The 21,218-nt window shown below is 38.5% G+C and overlaps 2 protein-coding genes and 5 non-coding genes across 7 annotated transcripts; 1 reads left to right on the top strand and 6 right to left on the bottom strand.

Annotated features, from left to right (window-relative positions):
- Window positions 1-6,314: 6,314 nt before the first annotated feature.
- Window positions 6,315-6,896, bottom strand: LOC121784108 (malonyl-coenzyme:anthocyanin 5-O-glucoside-6'''-O-malonyltransferase-like). The gene has a single exon (XM_042182287.1). The coding sequence runs from the start codon at window positions 6,894-6,896 to the stop codon at window positions 6,315-6,317; it is 582 nt and encodes a 193-aa protein (XP_042038221.1).
- A 5,513-nt stretch (window positions 6,897-12,409) lies between these two features.
- LOC121784107 lies at window positions 12,410-13,261 on the top strand. Its single transcript, XM_042182286.1, has one exon. It carries the CDS (start codon window positions 12,410-12,412, stop codon window positions 13,259-13,261), a length of 852 nt encoding a protein of 283 aa, XP_042038220.1.
- A 3,608-nt stretch (window positions 13,262-16,869) lies between these two features.
- LOC121785647 lies at window positions 16,870-16,978 on the bottom strand. The gene has a single exon (XR_006047031.1). It is a non-coding gene; the product is annotated as a small nucleolar RNA snoR97 (small nucleolar RNA).
- A 272-nt stretch (window positions 16,979-17,250) lies between these two features.
- Window positions 17,251-17,362, bottom strand: LOC121785644. The gene has a single exon (XR_006047028.1). It is a non-coding gene; the product is annotated as a small nucleolar RNA Z278 (small nucleolar RNA).
- A 34-nt stretch (window positions 17,363-17,396) lies between these two features.
- Window positions 17,397-17,487, bottom strand: LOC121785639. The gene has a single exon (XR_006047023.1). It is a non-coding gene; the product is annotated as a small nucleolar RNA Z223 (small nucleolar RNA).
- A 27-nt stretch (window positions 17,488-17,514) lies between these two features.
- Window positions 17,515-17,604, bottom strand: LOC121785593. Its single transcript, XR_006046982.1, has one exon. It is a non-coding gene; the product is annotated as a small nucleolar RNA U36a (small nucleolar RNA).
- A 233-nt stretch (window positions 17,605-17,837) lies between these two features.
- Window positions 17,838-17,981, bottom strand: LOC121785596. Its single transcript, XR_006046984.1, has one exon. It is a non-coding gene; the product is annotated as a small nucleolar RNA snoR134 (small nucleolar RNA).
- Between the last annotated feature and the right edge of the window lie 3,237 nt (window positions 17,982-21,218).

The raw sequence follows: 21,218 nt of genomic DNA, 5'->3' as shown, positions 1-21,218 counted from the left end.
AAATTATAAAGTTTCAGCTAAAACCTGAGTACTTATTATAACAATTTAATTGATATTTATATATACCTTATGAAATTAATTTAGAGTAAAATATAAAATTAATAGCGCAATATTCATGAGTTTGTTGGCAAATAGTATGTTCATAAGCTAAGAGGAGTACATATTACTATTAAAATAGAGTTCAATTAATTTATTTTAATGTTCATAAGTTTGGTAGCGCGATTTCACAAACCAACAAACAGTATTATTCAGCTAGCTAGAAGCAATTCGTTTCCAAAAACAATGCAGTAATATTAAATTGTAAACTTGTAAAATTTTTCCGACGTGAACTCCAAAAAATCATCATTTTGCCAATTAATGAGGAGTAATAATACTACCAAAATAATTTGTAGGTACAATACATCAAGAATAAAGCTACGTTGCCACATTATGGCAAGCCATAAATTAATTAAATAATAAAAAATTTTGATTTTTTTTCAAATTTTTGATTTAATACTACTTGATTTTACTTTTATATCATCTTCTTTATATGTTGCTCAACATGTTAGTGTTGCTATTTCGTAGTTTTTGCTCAACTTATTACTACTGTCATTTCTTGATTGTTGCTCAACGTATACAGAAATTCGTAATATTAATTTGTTTTACGTAATGGAATTCAAAGATAAGTATCAACTCACAAGTCCATTCACACACATATAAGTTTATATCGGTAATTCTAATTTTTTATACATGTAAATAGACTAAATTAACTCTTTATGGCCGGCCACATTATGGCCATTTAGCATCACTCATACATAAAATATTAGAGCATCCACATCGGCGAGCATGTAGTCGTCCGTCCGTCCATGCCAGCGGCACGGAGACGCTGTCTGCCGCTGCGCTGGCACGGCGCTGCTCGATCCATCGAGCACGTCCGTGCCAGCGAGCAGGCGACGTGGATCGTTCTGATTGGCCAACGGCATATCCGTTGGGAAATTATTTTTTATATATTTTTTTAAAAATCGAAAATAATACCAAAAAATAAAAAATTATATTTTCACAATCCCAAATGGCCGTTTTTTGCCCGTTTTTTTGAATTTTTTTGAATTTTTCCCCAAAATCATTTATAAATACACACATTCATCATCCATTTTTCACATCAAATCATCTCTCATTCATATTTTTCATACAACTTATCTATACCTTCATCTCTCACTCAAAATCTCAAATGAATTTCACCCATCTTATTGCGGAAGCGGAGCGCGAAGAACAAGAATACTACTAACAACATTGTGCCGCTTATGAAGCATATGTCGCAGCGAATACCCCCGCCCCTCCTCCTCAACCAACTAGATCAACTCGCCGCTACATTCATCGTGACCGGGAGGGAGCCCACGAAAGGCTCGTTGCCGACTATTTTTCCGACCAGCCGCGGTTTTCGGAAAATTACTTTAGGCGTCGTTTTCGCATGTCAAAGCGCTTGTTTATGCGTATTGTCAACACATTGTCCGCCCGTGTTGAATACTTCCAAACAGGTCCAGATGCAGCTGGTCGGCAAAGTCTCTCGGCGTTGCAGAAGTGTACGTGTGCCATCCGACAACTCACTACTGGGCAAACGGCCGACCTCTTCGACGAGTATTTGCATGTCGGTGAGTCTACTGGAATCCTTTGTCTTAAAAAATTTTGCGAGAGCGTTCGTTCAGCTTTCGGTGATGAATTCCTTCGGGCAGCCACCATCGATGATTGCCAACGGTTGCTTCGTCTTCACGAAACAGTCCATGGCTTTCCCGGTATGCTTGGCAGCATTGACTGCATGCGTTGGAGGTGGAAGAATTGTCCGACTGCTTGGAGGGGGCAACACTTAAGCGGCCACAAAGGCGGCGGCCCAACACTTATCCTTGAAGCGGTCGCCGACTACCGCCTATGGATTTGGCATGCATATTTCGGTGTTGCCGGATCCAACAACGACTTGAACGTGCTCTATTCTTCACCCCTCTTCAATGATGTGTTGAATGGTGTAGCACCGGCGATCGACTTCACCGTCAACGGAAATGTATAATACATGGGTTACTATCTCGCCGATGATATCTACCTAAGGTGGTCGACTTTCGTGAAGACGCTCAGCAACCCGCAAGACCCGAGACGGGTTCTTTTTGCGCAGCGTCAAGAGTCCGCACGGAAAGGCGTCGAAAGAGCCTTTGGGGTCCTTAAAGCCCGATTCAACATTGTGAAGGCCCCGTCTCAGCTGTGGTATGTGAAAAATATCGTCGATATCATGTACACGTGTATTTTCTTACACAATATGATTATAGCCGACGAAGGACCGATGACGGCTAACTTTTACGACGAGGATGAAGCCGGAAGCTCAAGCGCGAGGTCTCCCCCACGCCGAGGTGTGCATACGACGGTGGGTAAGAGGATCCAAACAAAGCACATAATGCGCGATACTCGAACCCACGTTGAGCTACAAGAAGACCTAATCAAACACATCTGGGCGAAATTCGGCCACGAGTAGTGGGTTTTTAAATTTTAAGAATTTAATTATGTAATTTTTAATTTTTAGGAGTTTAATTATGTAATTTTTATTTTTTAATATTTTAATTATATAATTTTTAATGTATTTTGTAATATTATTCCGGGTATTTTTAATGCATTTTAATTTTGTGGAAATGTTTTTATTTAAATTGAATAATGGAATAGTGGGACTCTTGTGCTCGTCCTTGCGGAAGAGCACGGATGTGAGTGTTATACTCTTGCCTACGAGCATGTAGAAAAAGTGAGGTCGGGTCCACATCCGTGCACGTCGGTAATAACATGGATGTGGACGCTATTAGGCATTTGTCGACTAAGAAGCATATGCTAACACGTTAGCTCCCCATTGGTTGCATGCAGATGACTAAATGCAATTCACAACAACGCAGCGCTGCCACGTATCCCCCACCACATTAACTCCTATTCCCCATTTTACCCCTCAACCCTCGTATAAAATTCTCTTCCCACACTCTCTTTTCAAACAAAAACGACAATCACCGAAGAAAGAAAAAAAAAGTACTACACAAATACACAAAGATGAGTTACTCGAACAGAATGTGGGCGGAGGCCGGAGTGGCGGCGGTGAACAGTCTCTCCGATCAAGGCCAGAAGATCAAGGCCGGCCTCAAGCCGCTGAGCTATGGCAAACACCAATTCTTCTCCGGCGGCGACGCGTCGGATCTCCGGCCACTTTCCGCCTTCGTGAGCTCCGGCATTGGAGGGTTCCTCGGCGGCGAGAGGGAGCAGAAGGAGGATTCTCTCCGGCAAGTTATGTATTTGAATTGCTGGGGGCATGGCTGAGCTGCTCGTAAATTTGAAAGCCCTGAAGGGTATGAATGTAATTTCGGTTGAGGCAGAGACAGAGAGCGCGGGCTGAGTTGACTCGGGACGGGGTTGAGTTGAGAAATATTGGAATACAGGGGACTACATTGAGAATTGTGTGAAATTTGTGGGTGTTATCTATAAATGAGAGGGAAATTGGGGAGAGTCGCACAAAGAGGGATCATGCCATCTGCTCTTGTATTGTATGTGAAGAATTTTTCATTTCGTTTGAATGTCTATGGATATAAAGAAATTCAATAGCGAATATACGGTTTTTTTTGTACTCTATATTCTAATGAACAAACAATTTAATCAAAAATAATATCAACACAACATAAATCAACATTTTTTGTCATTGAAAAGGAAAAAAGAACAATAAAATCGATTGGTATCTCACTCTAAGGCCAAGTTTGGATCACCAAAAACACGTTCAAAAATATCCATTTCAGCCTTGTTCCTCGACAGCCCAATCTCAAATGCACCCTCAAAATCCCTAGATTTGCAGAGGGAAATCGATCTCTGCCAATCAAGATGCACGAATTCCTGCTGCCTCGGCTTCGCCCACCCGAAATCAGCTTCATAAACATCATGCCATTCACTACACCGTCCCTTAAACTACTATTTGAGGCCCCACTGTACTTTATTCCTCCATTCCTTAACTAAGGGACGGAACCTACAACCCTTCGTCCCTTAATCGTCCATTATTCCCTCCCTTAAATTACTATTCATTTAATTTAATTTTTTATTTTTTTTCCAACCCAATTCAATTTAAACAAACACACTTTATTAAAAAACACACAACATAAAAAAAACACACAACATAATTTAGAATACAAATTTATAGAAAATAAAAAAACTACTCCGCCGGCTAATCATCCTCCGGAGGCAGTCGAGAGGTTGAGGGCGAGTCGGACGGCCAAGTTTTGCTGCCGTATGCACAATTCCGTTCCACCAGGCCGCGAATTGGGCGTGCGAGAAGCGGGAAGTGTCCGCCATTGTGGCGGTTATGTACGCCACCATAAGTGTGTCTGAGCCTCCCCGCGAGCCCGATCCAGAGGCCGGCTGGCTTGATTCGCCTCGGCCCTACCTCGCTCTAGCCGCTTTCGCCGCCTTCGTCCCTTGCGGCCTACGGCGCCCACGGCTGGATCCTCCAGCATCGCCGACCGTACCCGCAAACTCCTGCGATTCAGCCTCATGTGGGCTGATGCCCTCAGCGGTGTCACCACCAGACGAATATTGGCCACTCGTCGTATGCTTCGTGCACTTCAAGTTTGAGCCCGAGCTGGAGCGGAAACCGCCGGCCCACCGTTCCTCGTCTTTCACGGCCTGCCAAACATCAACAAATCTGAATTGTTGACGGGTGTCCTGGTAGTAGGTGCGCAAAGCGGACGTCAAAATGTCGGTTGCCGTGGCGCCGCTTTGGTAGCGCGCCGCTTCGGCCGAGTAGAGGCCGCAGAATTTTTTGACCTGTCGGTCGACTCGGTCAAAGTGAGAGCGGAACATTTTATATTTGCGCTTGCGGGAGCCTTTCGGCTTTATCTGGTGGTAGACCTCACAGACCTTTTCCCAGAAACACTTCTGGGGTTGTTGATTCCCGACGATGGGATCGTACGAGACGGTGATCCAGGCGTTGTACACCGCCAGCGTTTCGTGGTTGTTGTACGGATGCCGGCCTAGATCCTCTTCCTCTTCTTCTTCCTCCTCGTCCTCGCCCGACTGGGGTTGTAAACCGCCTCGTCCACCTCCACCGCCTCGCCCACCTCCACCGCCTCGACCTACTCCTGGCGTTGGATCAACGAGAAAATCCTCCCGGATCTGGGATAATCCCTGCGAATACCGCGGGGCGGAGGGACAGGCATATGCATCAACGTCAAAGTTGGGTGGTTGGTACCCCCGGCGTCGCCGAACCCTGGGTTCCCGGCGTCGACGCACTGGAACCGCCCAGTGTGTTGATCATGGTCTCCCAATCGCCGAAGGCGTTGAGATCTCATCAGCCGGAGTCGGAATCGCCGTAGTTGCCTTCGCCGGACATCTTGTGATGAGAGAAAATTTGAGAGGAAATTGAGATGATAGAAGAATAGATGTGTAGTTGTGTGTGAAATGAGGATGAGTGTAAAAGTATTTATAGAGTAAAAAAATTAATTTAAAAATTAAAAAAAAAACAAAAAAACGGTATTATTACCGTTAGAAAAAAAATTTAATTTAATTATTTATTTATTTTTTAAAAAAATTCGAATCTTTAAAAAAAATTATTTATTGCGTCAGCACGTGACGACGCCCACTCACGGGCTTGCGAGTGGGCGTCAACGACGCCGGGTCGCGCCACGTCGCATAGGCGCGTGGCGAGACGGCCCGTCGCGTGTCTCGTCGACACGGGACGCGGGACGGATGCTGCAACGCGGCGCGCTACGGACCCGTCTCTCCGGGACGGGTAGCGGGACGCCGGCGCGCCGCGTAGTGGATGCCCTCAAATCTCGGCGATCCCGCTCCGACATCACACACTCCCCACTATTTTTCCTGAAATCCAGCGGCCAATCTGCACTCTCCATCACTCCACGATCACTATGCAAAATCCTTCGAGTCGCTTCTCGTATACTCTCCACAGCAGTCAGAAACCCGCCCTCCTTCTTCAGTGATCCACGCCGCGCTCCTGCACGTACGAAAACTAGGCAATTTCCGAAGTATGATTCCGGCAGCGGCGGATTTAGCCCTCCACGGCAATCTGCGGCGAAGGAGAAGTAGACAATCTTTTCCTCGTCGTCGGAAGAAACCGCCGACCTCAACGCGCAGATCCAAGCGTAGGCAGAAATTACCGTCAAGGATGAAACGTCGCATGAATTAGGCGTGTTGGCGTAGACATGATTTTTGAGGTTTTGGACTTGATTTTTGATGAGGATGAGAGTTGAACGGACTCTGTCGATCGGAAATTCCACCAGAGATGGTGAGAAATCGAGATTTGGATTTCGGTTTCTGACGAATTTCTAAGTGATTGAATCTAATTTTCCGTGATCTTCAACCAAATTACGGTCGAAAACCGGAAAATGCCTACCAACTGCTTGATGAAATGCTTCACCGTCTCCAGATCTATTGGCACAGCCCCACGACTTAACAAAATTAACGATGCTGCTCCCATCGGCGACGGCGTGATGATTGGTGATGCCGATGCAGATTCCCTGGCCTGCAAACAGCGTGATCTGAAGAGCGATCACGGGGAAGACGACGGAGTCGACAAATCGAGTTGCAAGCGGGAGCTCGGGGACGCATTCGTAGAAGTGATCAGCGATTCGTTGATTGTGTGAAGTGAGATAGTGAAGATTTTGATCGGATTGAGCTATAATTAGAGAAACAGAGTCGCCGGAGGCGCAGCGGATGGCGGGAGTACCGGAGTTCAACGGGAGGACTACGTTTCCGGCGATTGGGAGGAAGTGTGTGAGAGTGAGGGAAAGAGAAACTTTCAAGGAGGGGAGAATGTTTTGATGGAAATGGAGGATTGAGCAGGGGAAATCGAAGAAGATGAGTCTTTGTGTGGGATCGGATTGTAGGAAAGGGGAAATAATCTTCATCTTTTAAACATCTTTTTCATTTTTCTCTCTTCATCTTTTTAAAAGGATTTCACCATTTTCATTCAATGAAAAAAATTTATATTAAGTTATTGGTGTCATCAACTATTGGTTCTAACTTCTAATCTATTTCTGACTATAAATCAGTGCAACTTCGAATATGAAATTCGAAGAGATCAAATAGGAAATAGGAAAGGATACTTTCAATCATGAACTTATAATAAAAATATAGGATTAACCAACATTTATGAAATTTTAAAATGAGTGAGAATTAAAAAGGATACATGAGAAAAAGAGAAAATATAAGGAGAAATATGGCGACCTCCAAAATTAGTGATAAATTAACAAAAATTGTGTATACAATATTGGAATATTTAGGTATTTTACATTCACAATAGTTTATACATTACATATTTACCCTTTTATAACTATTTAGGGAAGATTAAGTTTCTAAGTTTAATAACTGCACATTTAGGAAAGATAATTCATTCTAGCATAAAGCTACATAACTGCACTTTTGTTTCTTGTTTTTCAGTCAAGAAGTGTACATAAGTAAATCAACTTTATAGCTAAATCAATTTATGTACTCTTCTTGAGTGAAAAAACATGAAACAAAATTAATAGTCATTCACATACTAATTTACTATTATTGAATGATTCTAAAAAGTGACTACATGTATATATATTTAATTTAATGTTTTATTGTCACCCAACTAATCGGTAATCATTAGATCAATTTTCTCGTGACTCTACATTATTTAAAAACCATGAAACATAAATGAATTCAATATATACTACTGAAAAATACATTTTTTATTGTCACCCAACTAATCGGTAGTCATTCGCATTAAAAAATTGTAAATTATAAAATGACTAAAGTAAAAAGTGTAAACTATAAAAATGATAGTATTAGAATATGTACTCAATTCATGAGTATCGTCATTCAACAACTTAATTAACACTAAGTCAATTTCATTTTACTCTCTACATCTAGAATAAAAAATCATGAAATGTAATTAAAATTGATATAATATTAAAAAATAAGTAAAAAAAATTAATTTGCATCAAACTATTTCATGATTGAATAATTCTAAAAATTATAAATATAAATGCAACTACCTGTATATGTACATAATTTCTACTATAAACACCCTTCATGTTAATTAAAAAAGAAATAATAATTAATATTTTCTTAATATAAAAATACACATCACTAAAAGTTAATTAAAATAAAAAGTATTCATATATCTGCTTTTGGATATAATGAAAAAGGAAACAGGCTAAGGAAAAATAGTATTAAAAGAAAATAGCACAAAAATAAAAAGATAATGCAAGAACTGTTAAATCATTATGGCTATAATATTTTCTCATACATTCCACATATCAAATATAGAAATGCTTTATTATTTTAATTTATTTTTTCATATATTAAATTATTTTATTGTCACAACATTGATGATTTATTCGCATGATAATTTAAAATAAAAAAAATTAACAAAAAAAAGATCAAACAAGTTATCAAAAAATAATACAAATGACAAAAAATACTAGATACTAAAGTATAAAATGATCAAACATAATTTTCTTTTAAAAAATATGCTTATGTTACTTTATTAAATTATATAGTACTTTAATTATGTAGTGTGTTAATTAGTATTACCATAAATAATTCATAATCTAAATCAATGCGGGTTTCCTAAACTAATATTAATATTTATTATTAATTTTATTTTTAATTTTATTATCATAATAATAATAATAATAATTTATTAAATAATTAAATATAATTATAATAATATAATAATTATTAATTTATAAATTAGTAATTAACAATAAAATTGTAGTGAAATTTTAAATTATAAAATTTATTCAATTAAAAATTAAGTAAATATAATGATAATAATAATAATAATAATCTTATTTATTATTATATTATTATATATTATGATGTATAATCCATATTTAAACTATCCATCGTAAAAATAAATAAAATAATATAATTATTATCATTGGTAATTAATAATTTATTAAATAATATGTATTATTATTTTTTATAAATAAAAAATGATAAGTATACTTTTAGTTTAGTGTTTAAATCAAATATATACTTTCAAATCTTGATATTTTTCAAACACGAGAAAGTAAAGTTATTAGAATTAGAAATCATATTCCCGGGATTCATTTTCCCAAGAATCATTTTCCTTGTCAACTTTACTTTCCCGCCAACCAAACATGGCCATAGAGTAAAAATATTCAATATTAAATAAGGATAAATTAGACATAAAATTATATCCTAAAAATAGAACTAAATTAAAGGGTATATAGTATATACAGTTTTTGTTAAGTTATCTTTTCTCAAATTTTAATTACTACGAAACTCATTAGGGGTGTCGAAACGGGTAGTGGGTATTGGGTACCCGCACACCCGACCCGTTACCCGTCGGGTTTCGGGTACCCGCTACCCGACATAAGCGGGAACGGGTTCAGGTACGGGTATTGAGTTTCAGGTTTTTGCGGGTATACTCGCTTATATACCCGTTTAAATATAAATATTGTATTAAAAATTTTAATTAATATCTATTTAAGTCTTTTGTCCATTACCGTAATTTTAATTAATACTCGTTTTAGGATTAACTCTGAAGTCTTTTGTCCATTACCCTAAATTGTCTGCTCTTCACACCCGCGCCGCCACCCGCAGCCCGCCGCCCGCTACCACCCACATCAGCCGCCGACCCCTGCCGCAAAGAAGGTAAGGGCTCAAGTCAATAACTTCCAGATTGCTGCCCCAATTCCTAAGAAACTGTGTTGGAAATTATTAAAACTGAAACAAGATTTTGTTCTGTGTTTACAAAATATTGCATACTCTTTCATGCAACCTCTTTATGTATTGAAATATAGATTTAGGTGGCAAGTATTTGGGGATGAGTTTTAGAATTATAACACGTAAGGCTATTATTCAGATTGTGTGACAATATTCAGATATAATGCCAACGTGATGAATATATTTTAAACGGGTCGAGTACGGGTACCCGCCTGTCGGGTACGAGATACCCGTACCCGACAAGGCGAGTACCCGTTGTTAGGGTTTAGTATCCTGAAAAGCATGTTTCGAGCAAATTCGCACGAATAGGAATCTTGCTTGTATACGGAAAAACTCTACAATCCACTTTTAACCCGATTCAGTATTATTCGAGCAGTTTGCACGAATAGAATCAGTATATTATTACATTGTGTTTACTTTTGCGTTTATAAGATGTTTTATAAACATTTAAATGCATAAGAAGTAAACAAAGCCTAAGTCTTTTGCTTAGTAGACTGGTTGTGGGCGTCGTCCACTTTAAGGTAACTACAGTCGGTTCTATGCAATGCTTTGCAAAAGAAAAAGAAGAATTTCACAACCTAGATAGGCTTCGGCTAGCTATCGTGAAAGGTTGCAATGTCAGTCCGATTATTTCCAAGCCTTATTGAAATAAGATGACGTTGGTGTGGAATAGCACTGAATGGATCTAACAGCAACACGTGTCTTTATGCTATCTACTGAAAGACAGGGTCTTGATAAATATTTAGTTCTTAATCAATGTACGTTAGCATTGAGCATACGATATTGAGTATCTACTACTTTGACTTACCAAAGGTGCGGGTTTTTCGTCACCCAACGATCCAGGTATATTGGGTAGTTGTGATCATTATCTAGCGGTGCTAGGATTGCTATTATGTTGAATCGCGCACGAGGTGAGTCTCGTTTGATAATATCCTCAAGAGGAGCTTGAACAAGGTTTTATTATTCGGAAACTGGCCCGTTGGAGTTTTATTACTCTATGAATAATAAATAAGTGTTTCTTGCTAAGTCTACTCTTGGAGTTAATAAGATGTTAATTAATTAAGTCCATAACAGACTTTAATTAATTAATGGGCATTTGTATCTTAAGCGCGGGAAATGAATGATAAACAAAATGGAAACCGGAATACTTATAATTTCGGATTTGGATGGGGAGTTCAATATTACGTCTGTAGTGGCTGCTCGTAATATTCCAATATAAGCTTGTATTAAATTGTGGGTTCAATTTAATTAGTAAAAAGCTAATTGGGGGAGCCCATATCCAAAACCTTTCATAGATCCCTGACTGGACCCAATATGAACTATTATAAATAGGAGAATAAAAGAGACAGAAAAACAATTTTAGTGTGAGAATTTTCTTCCCTCTCTCTAATTAGAAGAGGAACGATTTTTTCTACTTCTTTTCTCCTCCGTGAGTTCTTCAGCTCCTCCTCCGTGAGAAAGTTCTGTCTTCTTTATTCGAGTCCTAGTGTTTCGATAAGATCAGCCCACCCTGATGTCGGAATACAGTTCGGGACACCAGTCAGAAGATCTGTGGTCTAGTATTGAAGATCATCGTGGAGAAGGCGCGAGCAATCGACGATTCTTAGGAGAATCAACGAGGTAAATTGGCTAACTCCGTAGCAAGCATGTTTTAGGGATTTTTTGTGCTAAATCATGTTTGAAATTCAAGTTATGAGCATGATACATGTGATAATTACGCGAATAGATTTTGTCTGAATAATCTGCTAAATAGATCCGTATTATGTGATCCGTTAGAACGCATGCTTCCGCTACCAACCCCTACACCCGTCACTGTGCGGGTCAGGTAACGGGACAAAGATTTTGGCTACAAACGGGAACGGGTACCCGGTTCTCCGGGTACGGGTACCCGCGGGTACCCGTTTCGACACCCCTAAAACTCATTATGGCGTTTTAATTACATTCACATTTGGAAGTTTAATTGAAGTTTCAAGTTTCAACACAAAATTAACCATTAACCATTAAATAAATCGGAGCGTTTCCCATCCAACGGCCACGATGGAGCTGGCTATTCAATAACGTTTATTTGAAACTCAAAACGGTCTAAAATCCCAACATAAACATCACAAAAATTTCTTTTCAAACTCAATCCATTTCCTCCGATTTCTTATTCAAGATTTCGGTCACATTTTGTTCTTCAATCGATCAATTCGAAGCCTATTTTAGTGAAAAAAAAATGAGCGTGCCGCAGTTCTTAGACGCTGCGGATTCTTCTGCCGATCTGCAGATATGGAACAACGCCGCCTTCGACAACGGCGAGATTTCTGAAGATTTGGCGGCAAGCAAGCAGCCCTGGGTATCTCTGAAGCCGACTTTCGGAAACCCTAATTCCTCTTTCGATTCCGTTTCTGATAAAGAAAATCAAGTTTTCGCATCGGTGAATCAAAATCAATTCCCCTCTGTTTCCCCTTTCCCCAAATCGACCTCTACGACACCGTTTAAGCAGCTCACCGAGGTCGAATCAGTTCAGAGATCGAAAATGAGAGCAATCGAGGACAAGGGTTTCGAGAAAAATCGAGTCTTGAAAATCGACGAGGAGATTGAAGAAATCGTGTTGCAAATGGCGCGATTGAACTCGAGATAGGAGGCTTTAAAAGCGGAGAAGGAAAGCGCGGGATCTGTGGAGAAGAGAGGGAGAGTCGTTGCGGCGAAGTTCATGGAGCAGAAACAGGGCAGCAAGAATGATGAGATTTCGAATTTGGGCGCTAGAACAAAGGCTAACAGAAGAGGGATTAGTTTAGGGCCAGCAGAAATCCTTTCTGCAGGGCGTAGAGGGATGAGTTTGGGGCCTTCGGAGATTTTCGGGGCGGCGAAATCGAGGCAGATGGTGATCAACACCACCTCTCTGCAGAGTAGGAGGCAATCTTGCTTGTTTAAGTTGCAGGGGATTGATGAGGAGAGGGTGGAGAGCTGCAGTTTGAGCCCGAAATCGAGGAAATTTGCTGAGAAATTGAGGCAAGCCGTGACCACCATTGGTTCAAGAAAGGCTGTGAAGAAGGAAGAATCTGTTTTAAGCTCAGTCCAGCCAAAGAAGCTGTTTAGGGATGGCGAGAAATCAGTTCCAAACAAGAAGGCGTCTAGGCCGGGGAGGGTGGTGGCGAGTAGGTATAATCAGGGCGCGTCTCAGGCTTCGGCGATGAGGAAGATATCGTTGCCGGAGAGTGATGGTGATGCAGGGAAAAGGGTTGAGAAGACGCGGTCTTTTTCCGTGGGGAAGACGAGGGCTAATGAAGGCGAGGGCCGGGTGAAGAAAAGGTGGGAGATTCCTAGTGAGATTATAGTTCATAGCAGTGTGGGGGGAGAGGGAGAGGGAGAGGGGGAGAAGTCTCCTGGATGTGTTGTGGCAGCGCCTGGCCTTCTTCCGAGGCTGAGGATCGCTCGCTGCAACAGGAGTCCACGTGACTCGGGGCCTGCCAAGAAGGTTGCACAACTAGTTGGGAGGAAGTCATACTTTTCTATTGATGAGGGAGTGGACGTGGAGAATTCTGTGTCAAGCTCTGAGCTATGATGAAGATGATGAAGGAGAAGAGCGTTGAAATGTGGGAGTTTTGGTTGGGATTGTGTTTTTTGCATTGTTGTGGTAAATATAATAAATGGGGTTTTAAGGAGTAAGATGTTAATGTTTCTTGTTCAAGCATACTTGTGCTTTGCTATAATAGTGTATGTCTTGGAATGAAAGCATATATACATGTCTTAGATAAGTATGGAAATACTGAAATGGACTATGTAGTAAAACATACGACTACTAAACAACAAATATGGTTTTGAATGAATATTTGATTTAGATGCTGACTTGTTCACCAAATATAACTTGTTTGCTGCTAGAAAAACTCACACAATCACAAAAAAGGAGCAAAATGCTTATGAATTCTAAAAAAAACTACTACTATTCTAGTATTCGTGTGCTCCCCATGAAAGTAACGGGATCACGATGGGGGAGGATCCCCTGCTGTGGTGGGAACACAACAGGGGCTGCTGTGCCAATTAAACGGCAGCGTTTGGAGTCAATTACTATACCCTTTTCATTGTCAAATTTTTGTAATGTGCTTACTTTTTCAATTACTAACTTTTGCAACTTTATATTTCAGTTGGTTTACGTTGGACAATAGCTTACGCATGCTTACTTTTTAAATTAACTTCACTTGCTGCATGATTTATATGATCAATGGTTTAAGTTAATATTGTTATATTGCCCACACAGGTGGTTAAATTATACTCCCTCCGTCCCCGATTAGGAGTCGTTCTTTGACTCGGCACGAGTTTTAATGAAGTGTTTGAATGTGTGGTGTAGTAAATGAAGTTAGGTAGTGGAATGTGGGACCTGTTTGACTTTTGGTGTAATAAATTTAATTGAATGAATTCAATGTCCAATTAAACTTCGGAGGATTAGATAATGGTGTAGTGATTAACTAAATTCCATCGATTACACTTGTTTAATTAATCTTGTGTTAGCAAAATTGAATGGAAAAAAATTGCACTATTATTGCAATGAAGAGCCAATTTCACTGTCAACGTGATTAGCCAATTGAATGAAAAAAAAATTGAATAGCCAATTTCAACATCAACTTGCACTGTCATTGCAAAATTGAATGGAAAAACAAAAGTGCACAGTCAAATTCATACTCGCCAAAAAATAGAGAGGGAAAACCAAAATTCAGATCCGTCGAAGCCCCCCGCCGGAGCTTCGGTTTCATATCCATTGGTTAATGGGGACGGAGGTAGACTGTCAGAAACGTAGAAGCCCACGGAGGGAGGTTGAGTGTCAAATCCATCGAAACCCTTAGCCGGAGCTTCGGTGTCAGATCTGTCGAGTAATGGGGACGGAGGTAGAGTTTCAGAACCGTAGAAGCCCTCGGACGGATCTGCAGTTTCAGATCCGTCGAAACCCATAGCCGGAGCTTCGGTTTCAGATCCGTCGAGAGCATCGGACCGAGCTTCAGTTTCAGATCCGTAAAAAACCAAATCGGGAGGTGTCGGCCCTTCAGCCCCGTCGTCGCCTATGAACGGTGGAACACCGTGAACCACGGACCGACGACCAATTGCGTCGTAATGAGAGAGAGACTGAGTGAGGCAGAGGGGGAGAGGGTGAGAGGATTAATGAGAGAGAGAGAGAGACTGAATGAGGCAGAGGGGGATAGGGTGGGAGGATTAATGAGAGAGAGAGTCGACAGTGAGAGTGAGAGAGAGAGAGAGTTGAATCGAGAGTGAGGGAGTTGATGTCCAAAAAATGGAAGTTGAGAGGGTAAGTAATGACATTTCTTGTAAATTTTGCTAAACATGAAGGGTAATTTTGATGTCCAAAAATGGTAAGTGGAAGAGTGACTCTTAATGGGGGACGTCCCGAAATGGAAATTAGTGACTCTTAATCGGGGACGGAGGGAGTAATTATTTTATAATATATCGAATATTGATTTTACTTATATAGGAGTAATCATACTTTGTTGAATATTAGCTTTTAGTAAATTAATTTTATCACTTAAAATTATTTTTACTTATATCGAGATATGAATGTAATATCTATATATTGAATACTGCTTTTACAATTCTAATTTATTTTTTACTAAAAAGTTATCAAATTAGAAAACTCATTTTATTTTTTAATTTAGGGATAAATATTATTAAATCATAATTCTTCATTGAATTTTTGGCCATTTCCATAATTTTGAAACTCGAATAATCGAATATAACATTTCAATTTTCTCAATTGTTCCATAATAGTGAAATTGGAACTAATATAACAAAATAAATAAATAAAAATATGATATGAAAAAAAATGATGGTGTCATTTTTTATACATCATGTTTTAATTAACACTCCAAATATAATAACATCACTCTATCAAGAGACAAAAGTTATATTGTTGTTTTATCATATTTGATTTTTTTCATATTAATTTCTATTTTTAGCAATGTGATACAACTAAGAAAAATTAAAATATTACTGTAATTTTATATTTTTAGATTAATAAAATTTAATATAAATGACTTTTCGAATTCGGTAACCTCCAATTGCTATCACAACTCTAAGAAGTATTAAATAATAATTTATTAATGTTACATTAATTTATCATAATATTAATAGTTAATACATAAAGTTTAAATGATCATGCAACTGAATATAAAATTAAATAATTCATAAATTGTAATGAATAGTTCTAATTAATCGGTATTTGAATAAAATTATTATCCAACGTAAACCACCTAAAATATGTTGAAGCTACTGGGAAGAATAAAGTTGCAAGTTAAGTAATTGAAAAAGTAGCACATTACAAAAATTTGACAATGAAAAGGGGTGTAGTAATTGACTCCAAACGCTGCCGTTTAATTGGCACAGCAGCCCCTGCTGTGCTCCGACCACAGCAGGGGATCCTCCCCCGGATCACGATATTGTCAATGGTTAAGGTGCCGGAGCATCTTTGTCTGCAGCTTTGAAGATCTCAGCAAATATTTAGACATTTTTGGATAATGAACTAGTTTTCTTGATGATCTCAGCAAAAAGGACAAATGGCTCCTAATTTTAACGGTAGCGTTTCACTAAAAACCTTCATCCAGTTCACTGCTTATAGTAAATAGTTTTTCGCAATCTAGATAGAAAATTTATTGATTAATAGGTGCCATTGGGTATGTATGAAAGGCTTTCGCTACCCTAAATCTCTGGTAATTCATGCCTAGAGGTGCTAGGCATGAATTATTTAAGGTCAATTTAAAGAATATAAGAGTGGAGAAGCGCAAGTCGGTATTTAGATATCAATCAAATCAGAGGTTAATTCCTTTAAACCAACCGTTAGCTGAAGCACATAGTAATTGATAGTAGGGTTTATTTGATGACCGATTTGAAGATGTAGTTGGAAAGTGATGGCAATAACTTAATAATCCAAACACAACCAAAACCGATTTATATGAGTACACATAAAAATTAAAAATGGAATTATACGACTAAAACATTGTTTCAGACCTTCAACCTACAAGATTTAAACAAACCAAGGTAGAGATAGAGTAAAACTCAATATCTACACATACAAAGGAACCTTTCATCACATAAAAATTAAATCCAAACACAACAGAAACAAAATTAAACCAATACACTATCATAAATGAAAATAGCAACTTTACAGAATAATCTAGTGCTGTTATTTAACTCCAGTCTCGTTGCAAAATCGAAATAAGAAGCTGATGACAACACCTTTGATATACGAGTTTTTCAGACCCTCAATCAATAAGATGTTAAAAACCAAGAAAGAGGGTATAGTAAAACTCTCTGTCTAAACAAATTAAAAGCAATCCTTATAAAATTCAAATGCTATACAGAATATTACATTAAGAAAACATATTTGCCTCAGCATGTTAATTATAATCAATAGGAATGTAGATCCACAGAGAGGTTCATCTGCATAAGCAGAACTCGGATTCACTGCACCTCATATACTATCCAACAACCATCACGGGCAGTAAAAAGATTAAATTCTCAACAAGATAAATTGGGGAAATTGAGTTAAAAAACTCAGACATATCCGAATTTTCATGGAAAGGTAGAGCAACATCAAGGGGTTCTCCCTGTAAACAGGGTCTCAATATCACTATACCTCAAAATTGGAAATCTCATCAGTGTCAAAATATAATTAAAACCTATTAAAAATAAATTTAATAAGGTTCAGATAATTATACAGCTCTATCGATCAAGAATTTTCTGAAGCAGAACTGGCGTTAAGCTGATTATTAATCATCACAACCACAGCATATAAATAAATTAAAATTAATAAATTGGCTCATATTAAGAAATTCAACCATTATTATCAATCTACTTCATCGATTGGAAATCTCAGAAGCGCGGATAATCTTTTAATCATAGCAAAAACCTAATTTCGAAAAATCTGGAATTGTGCATCAAATATAGCGGACATTTTTAGAGGTAAAACAATGGGAAATTGTAAACCCCCACGTGAAAGCCGCTAAATCTTTGTCTCTATGACTAGCTCAATTTTTCATTGAAATTTTTCAGAAAACAAGCTAAAGGTGTGGTGAGGCAATCCAATTATTAAAAAAAAGAAACAAAAACAAAGAGAGAAATTACGAGTGCAGATGAATGATTGTTGCCGTTGTTTTGACACAAATAGGCCGTGAGAAGGTACAGCGGCAAATCTACAACACTAAACGGCGTCGTTATCGCACGAGCTTTGGGACTTCATTCTTCATATGAATTTTCAGAGGAGCCCGGGTTGCTACATGCATAAATTGAGGGCTGCGGAAATAGAAATAACAATCAGAAAATGAAAACTACAACGACAGAAATTTGGGTGATTTCTCAAATTGAGATCTAGAGCGAAGGAGTTCAATACTGTGTTGTAGATTGGAAGAGTGAGGAAGGGATGCATATACTTGGATTTTATAGAGAAGCCCTAATCAGGATTGGGCCGGAAAATGTGGATCTGGATAGTCCGAATCCGAAATCTAATAACTAAAGCCGGGGCCGTTTACCCGGTAATAAAGAATTAGGGTGTGTTTAGTGAAGAAGTTCTTTTTAATTACTCCACCGCCTACAAAGAATCTTTCTCTTCCTACTAGTACTAGTATAAAATTAGTTTTATAGTAGTAACAAATCTGTATAGTACTATAAATTTTAATTTGCAATCGGTAAAATAATAGGAAAATAGACATAAGTAAGAGGAAAAAAAACTTTAAAAAATAATGTTTGCATAGTTTGGTAGGTTTATAAAATTATCCTAAGTTAAATTATCATCCATATAAACTGTGTTAATTAATGTGATTAATAGTTTATTCCACACGTTTGGTAGACTGTAGGAAATATTCATTTTATTTTTTTATGTTTTTTTGATAGGTATAGAGGCAAACAATATCTCACGTTGAAGAATAAACAAGAGTTGCAAGTTGTGTTACTTCAACTTCATTATTATGAGGTCTTTTAGGGAGAACCCCAAGAGCAAAATCGTGAGGGTTTTGCCTAAAATGAACAATATCATACTAATGTGGAGTTTGGGTTTGCATCAATGTTCCCCAACAATAGGGTTTCTAAAATAATAATTAAAATAAATAATGATAATATTATCCATTTTAATTAACTTTCATAATAAATAGAGTACACTTTTAAAATTAGAGAAATAAAAACAAAGGATGTTTGTGTAAAAAAAATATGTTAATATGAGGGTATTTGTGTAAGAACATAGATTTGTCAGATATCAAAATTGATGGAGATAAATAATCTCAAAATTGATGCAGATAAATAATAACCTATTTTTTAAAATACTATTCTGACCCGGTAAAAAAGGGCGGGTTTCACACTCCCATATACCACTATCTTTGATGTGCAGGGTAACTCAATCAAGGGGGAAGGCAGGTATAAAGGCCACTCGTTTCTCCATTATGCTGGAAACAAAATATTCTCCCATTTTTGCCCTCCTCTCCCTCCGATTTGAAGCAGTTGTTGCCCACGTCTCCCTACATTTTTGTCTGTCGCTTATTCAATTGACGATGACTCCGGCCGATTTTTGAATGTTGATTGTGGTGTCCACAAGTGTTTGTACCTAAGACTCTGAGGGAAATGCAACATCTCCGGCAGATCCACCGCCGGAGTGGACGGACAGCTGGGGATCTCTACCGAATCCGAATCTGAATCAGAGTGCAGAGGGCGGATGCGTCGGTGGTGTTGCAGAAGTAAACCAGGATGCTCAAACTCTCGCAATTATCAAACAGGTAATTGCAGAAGGAATCGAGAACTGCATCTCTAACGTTTGATTTTAGCGAGATTTGAGCTAGGGCTTGTAAAAAATTAGGGTTGTTGAGGCAAGGGGTTTTGAAGAAGAGCTCGATGGGGTAAATTGGCGTAAGGCATGAGATTGTTGAGGGGAGGCGGAGGAAGGTGACGGAAGAATCAGCGGCGGCGGAGGCGGTGGAGAGGACGACGACGGAGATGGAAGGGTGGTGTTTGGCGGTGAAAAGTGCAAGGCATGTGAGAGAATTGAGATGCTCTGGTGTGGAGTAAAGCACAATCGTTCTTCCATCTCCATTTATGTTATTTTTGTTAGAGTTTTGTATGCTATGAATCACATTTCGATACATTGAATACAATAATAACTCTTATTTTATTTTCCAAGGAATAAAACGGATTGTTTTTGTCATAATTTTGTTATGTTTTACATTTAATGGTTGTTTTATTATGTATAAGAAACTTAACAAAGTCTAAGTCTTTGTTTTAGTAAACCGGTTGTGGGCGTCGTCCACTTTAAGGTAACACGGTCAGTTCTGAACAAAGAAAAAGAAGAATTTCACAACCTAGATAGGCTTTGACTACCTATCGAGAAATGTTGCAATGTCAGTCCGATTGTTTCTAAGCCTTAATGAAATAAGATGACATTGGTGTGGTATAACACTGAACCGATTCACCAGCAAGATGTGTCTTTATGTTATCTATTGAAAGACGAGGTCTTGATAAATAAGTATTTCTTAATCTATATACGTTAGCATTGAGCATACGATATTGATTATGCACTACTTTGACTTATCAAATGGTGCAGGCTTTTCGTAACCCAATAAACCTGATATATTGGGTGGTGGTGATTAATATCTAGCGGTGCTAGGATTGCTATTATGTAGAAACGCACACGAGGGGCGCCTCGTTTGATAATGTCCTCAAGAGGAGCGTGAAACGAGATTTTATTATTCGGAACCTAGCTAGTTAGAGTTTGATTACTCTATGAATAATAAATAAGTGTTTCGCGCTAAGTCCACTCTTAGAATTAATAAGAAATTAATTAATTTTCGTCCATAGCAGACAATAATTAATTAATGGACATTTCTATCTTAGGTGCGGGAAATAAACATTTTATTTAAAATGGAAACCCGAATTACTCGTAATTTCAGATTTGGATGGGCAGTGTAATTTTATTTCTGTAGTGTCTGCAAATAATATTCCAATATAAGCTTGTATTAAATTGTGGGTTCAATTTAATTAGTCCTAAGCTAATTGGGGTAAGTCATATCCAAAACCTTCCATAGATCCTTGTTTGGGTCCAATATGAACTAAATATAAATAGGAGAATAAAGGAGAGACAGACACACATAATATTTTATTGAAAATTTTCGTCTCCCCTTGCATTAAGAAATGGACGGTTTTTTCAGCTCTCCTCCATGAGAATTTAGACCATCCGCAATGGGCGGACGATGGCACGCCCGATGGCGCGCATCGTCCGCGCCATTCATCATCCGCCCCCACTGTGGGTGTGTGGCATAGGCCGCGGACGATAGTTGCGGCCTATGCTTCGGGCGCGACTTAAACCGCGGACGATGGTCGCAGACGATGGCCATCGTTCGCGACATCGTCCGCCCCATTGTGAAGGCCGCAGACGATGGCACGCGGTTTCATTTTTTTATAAATAGCGTTCATTTGTAATATTTCATTTCACACGATTTCATCTTCGAAACTTACATTTACATAATTACTACGAAATAGAT

Source organism: Salvia splendens, chromosome 21, assembly GCF_004379255.2.
Source record: "Salvia splendens isolate huo1 chromosome 21, SspV2, whole genome shotgun sequence".
In the NCBI taxonomy this organism is placed as follows: domain Eukaryota; kingdom Viridiplantae; phylum Streptophyta; class Magnoliopsida; order Lamiales; family Lamiaceae; genus Salvia; species Salvia splendens.
Note: the sequence above shows the minus strand (reverse complement) of the source record. Positions and strands in the feature narration are given on the sequence as shown.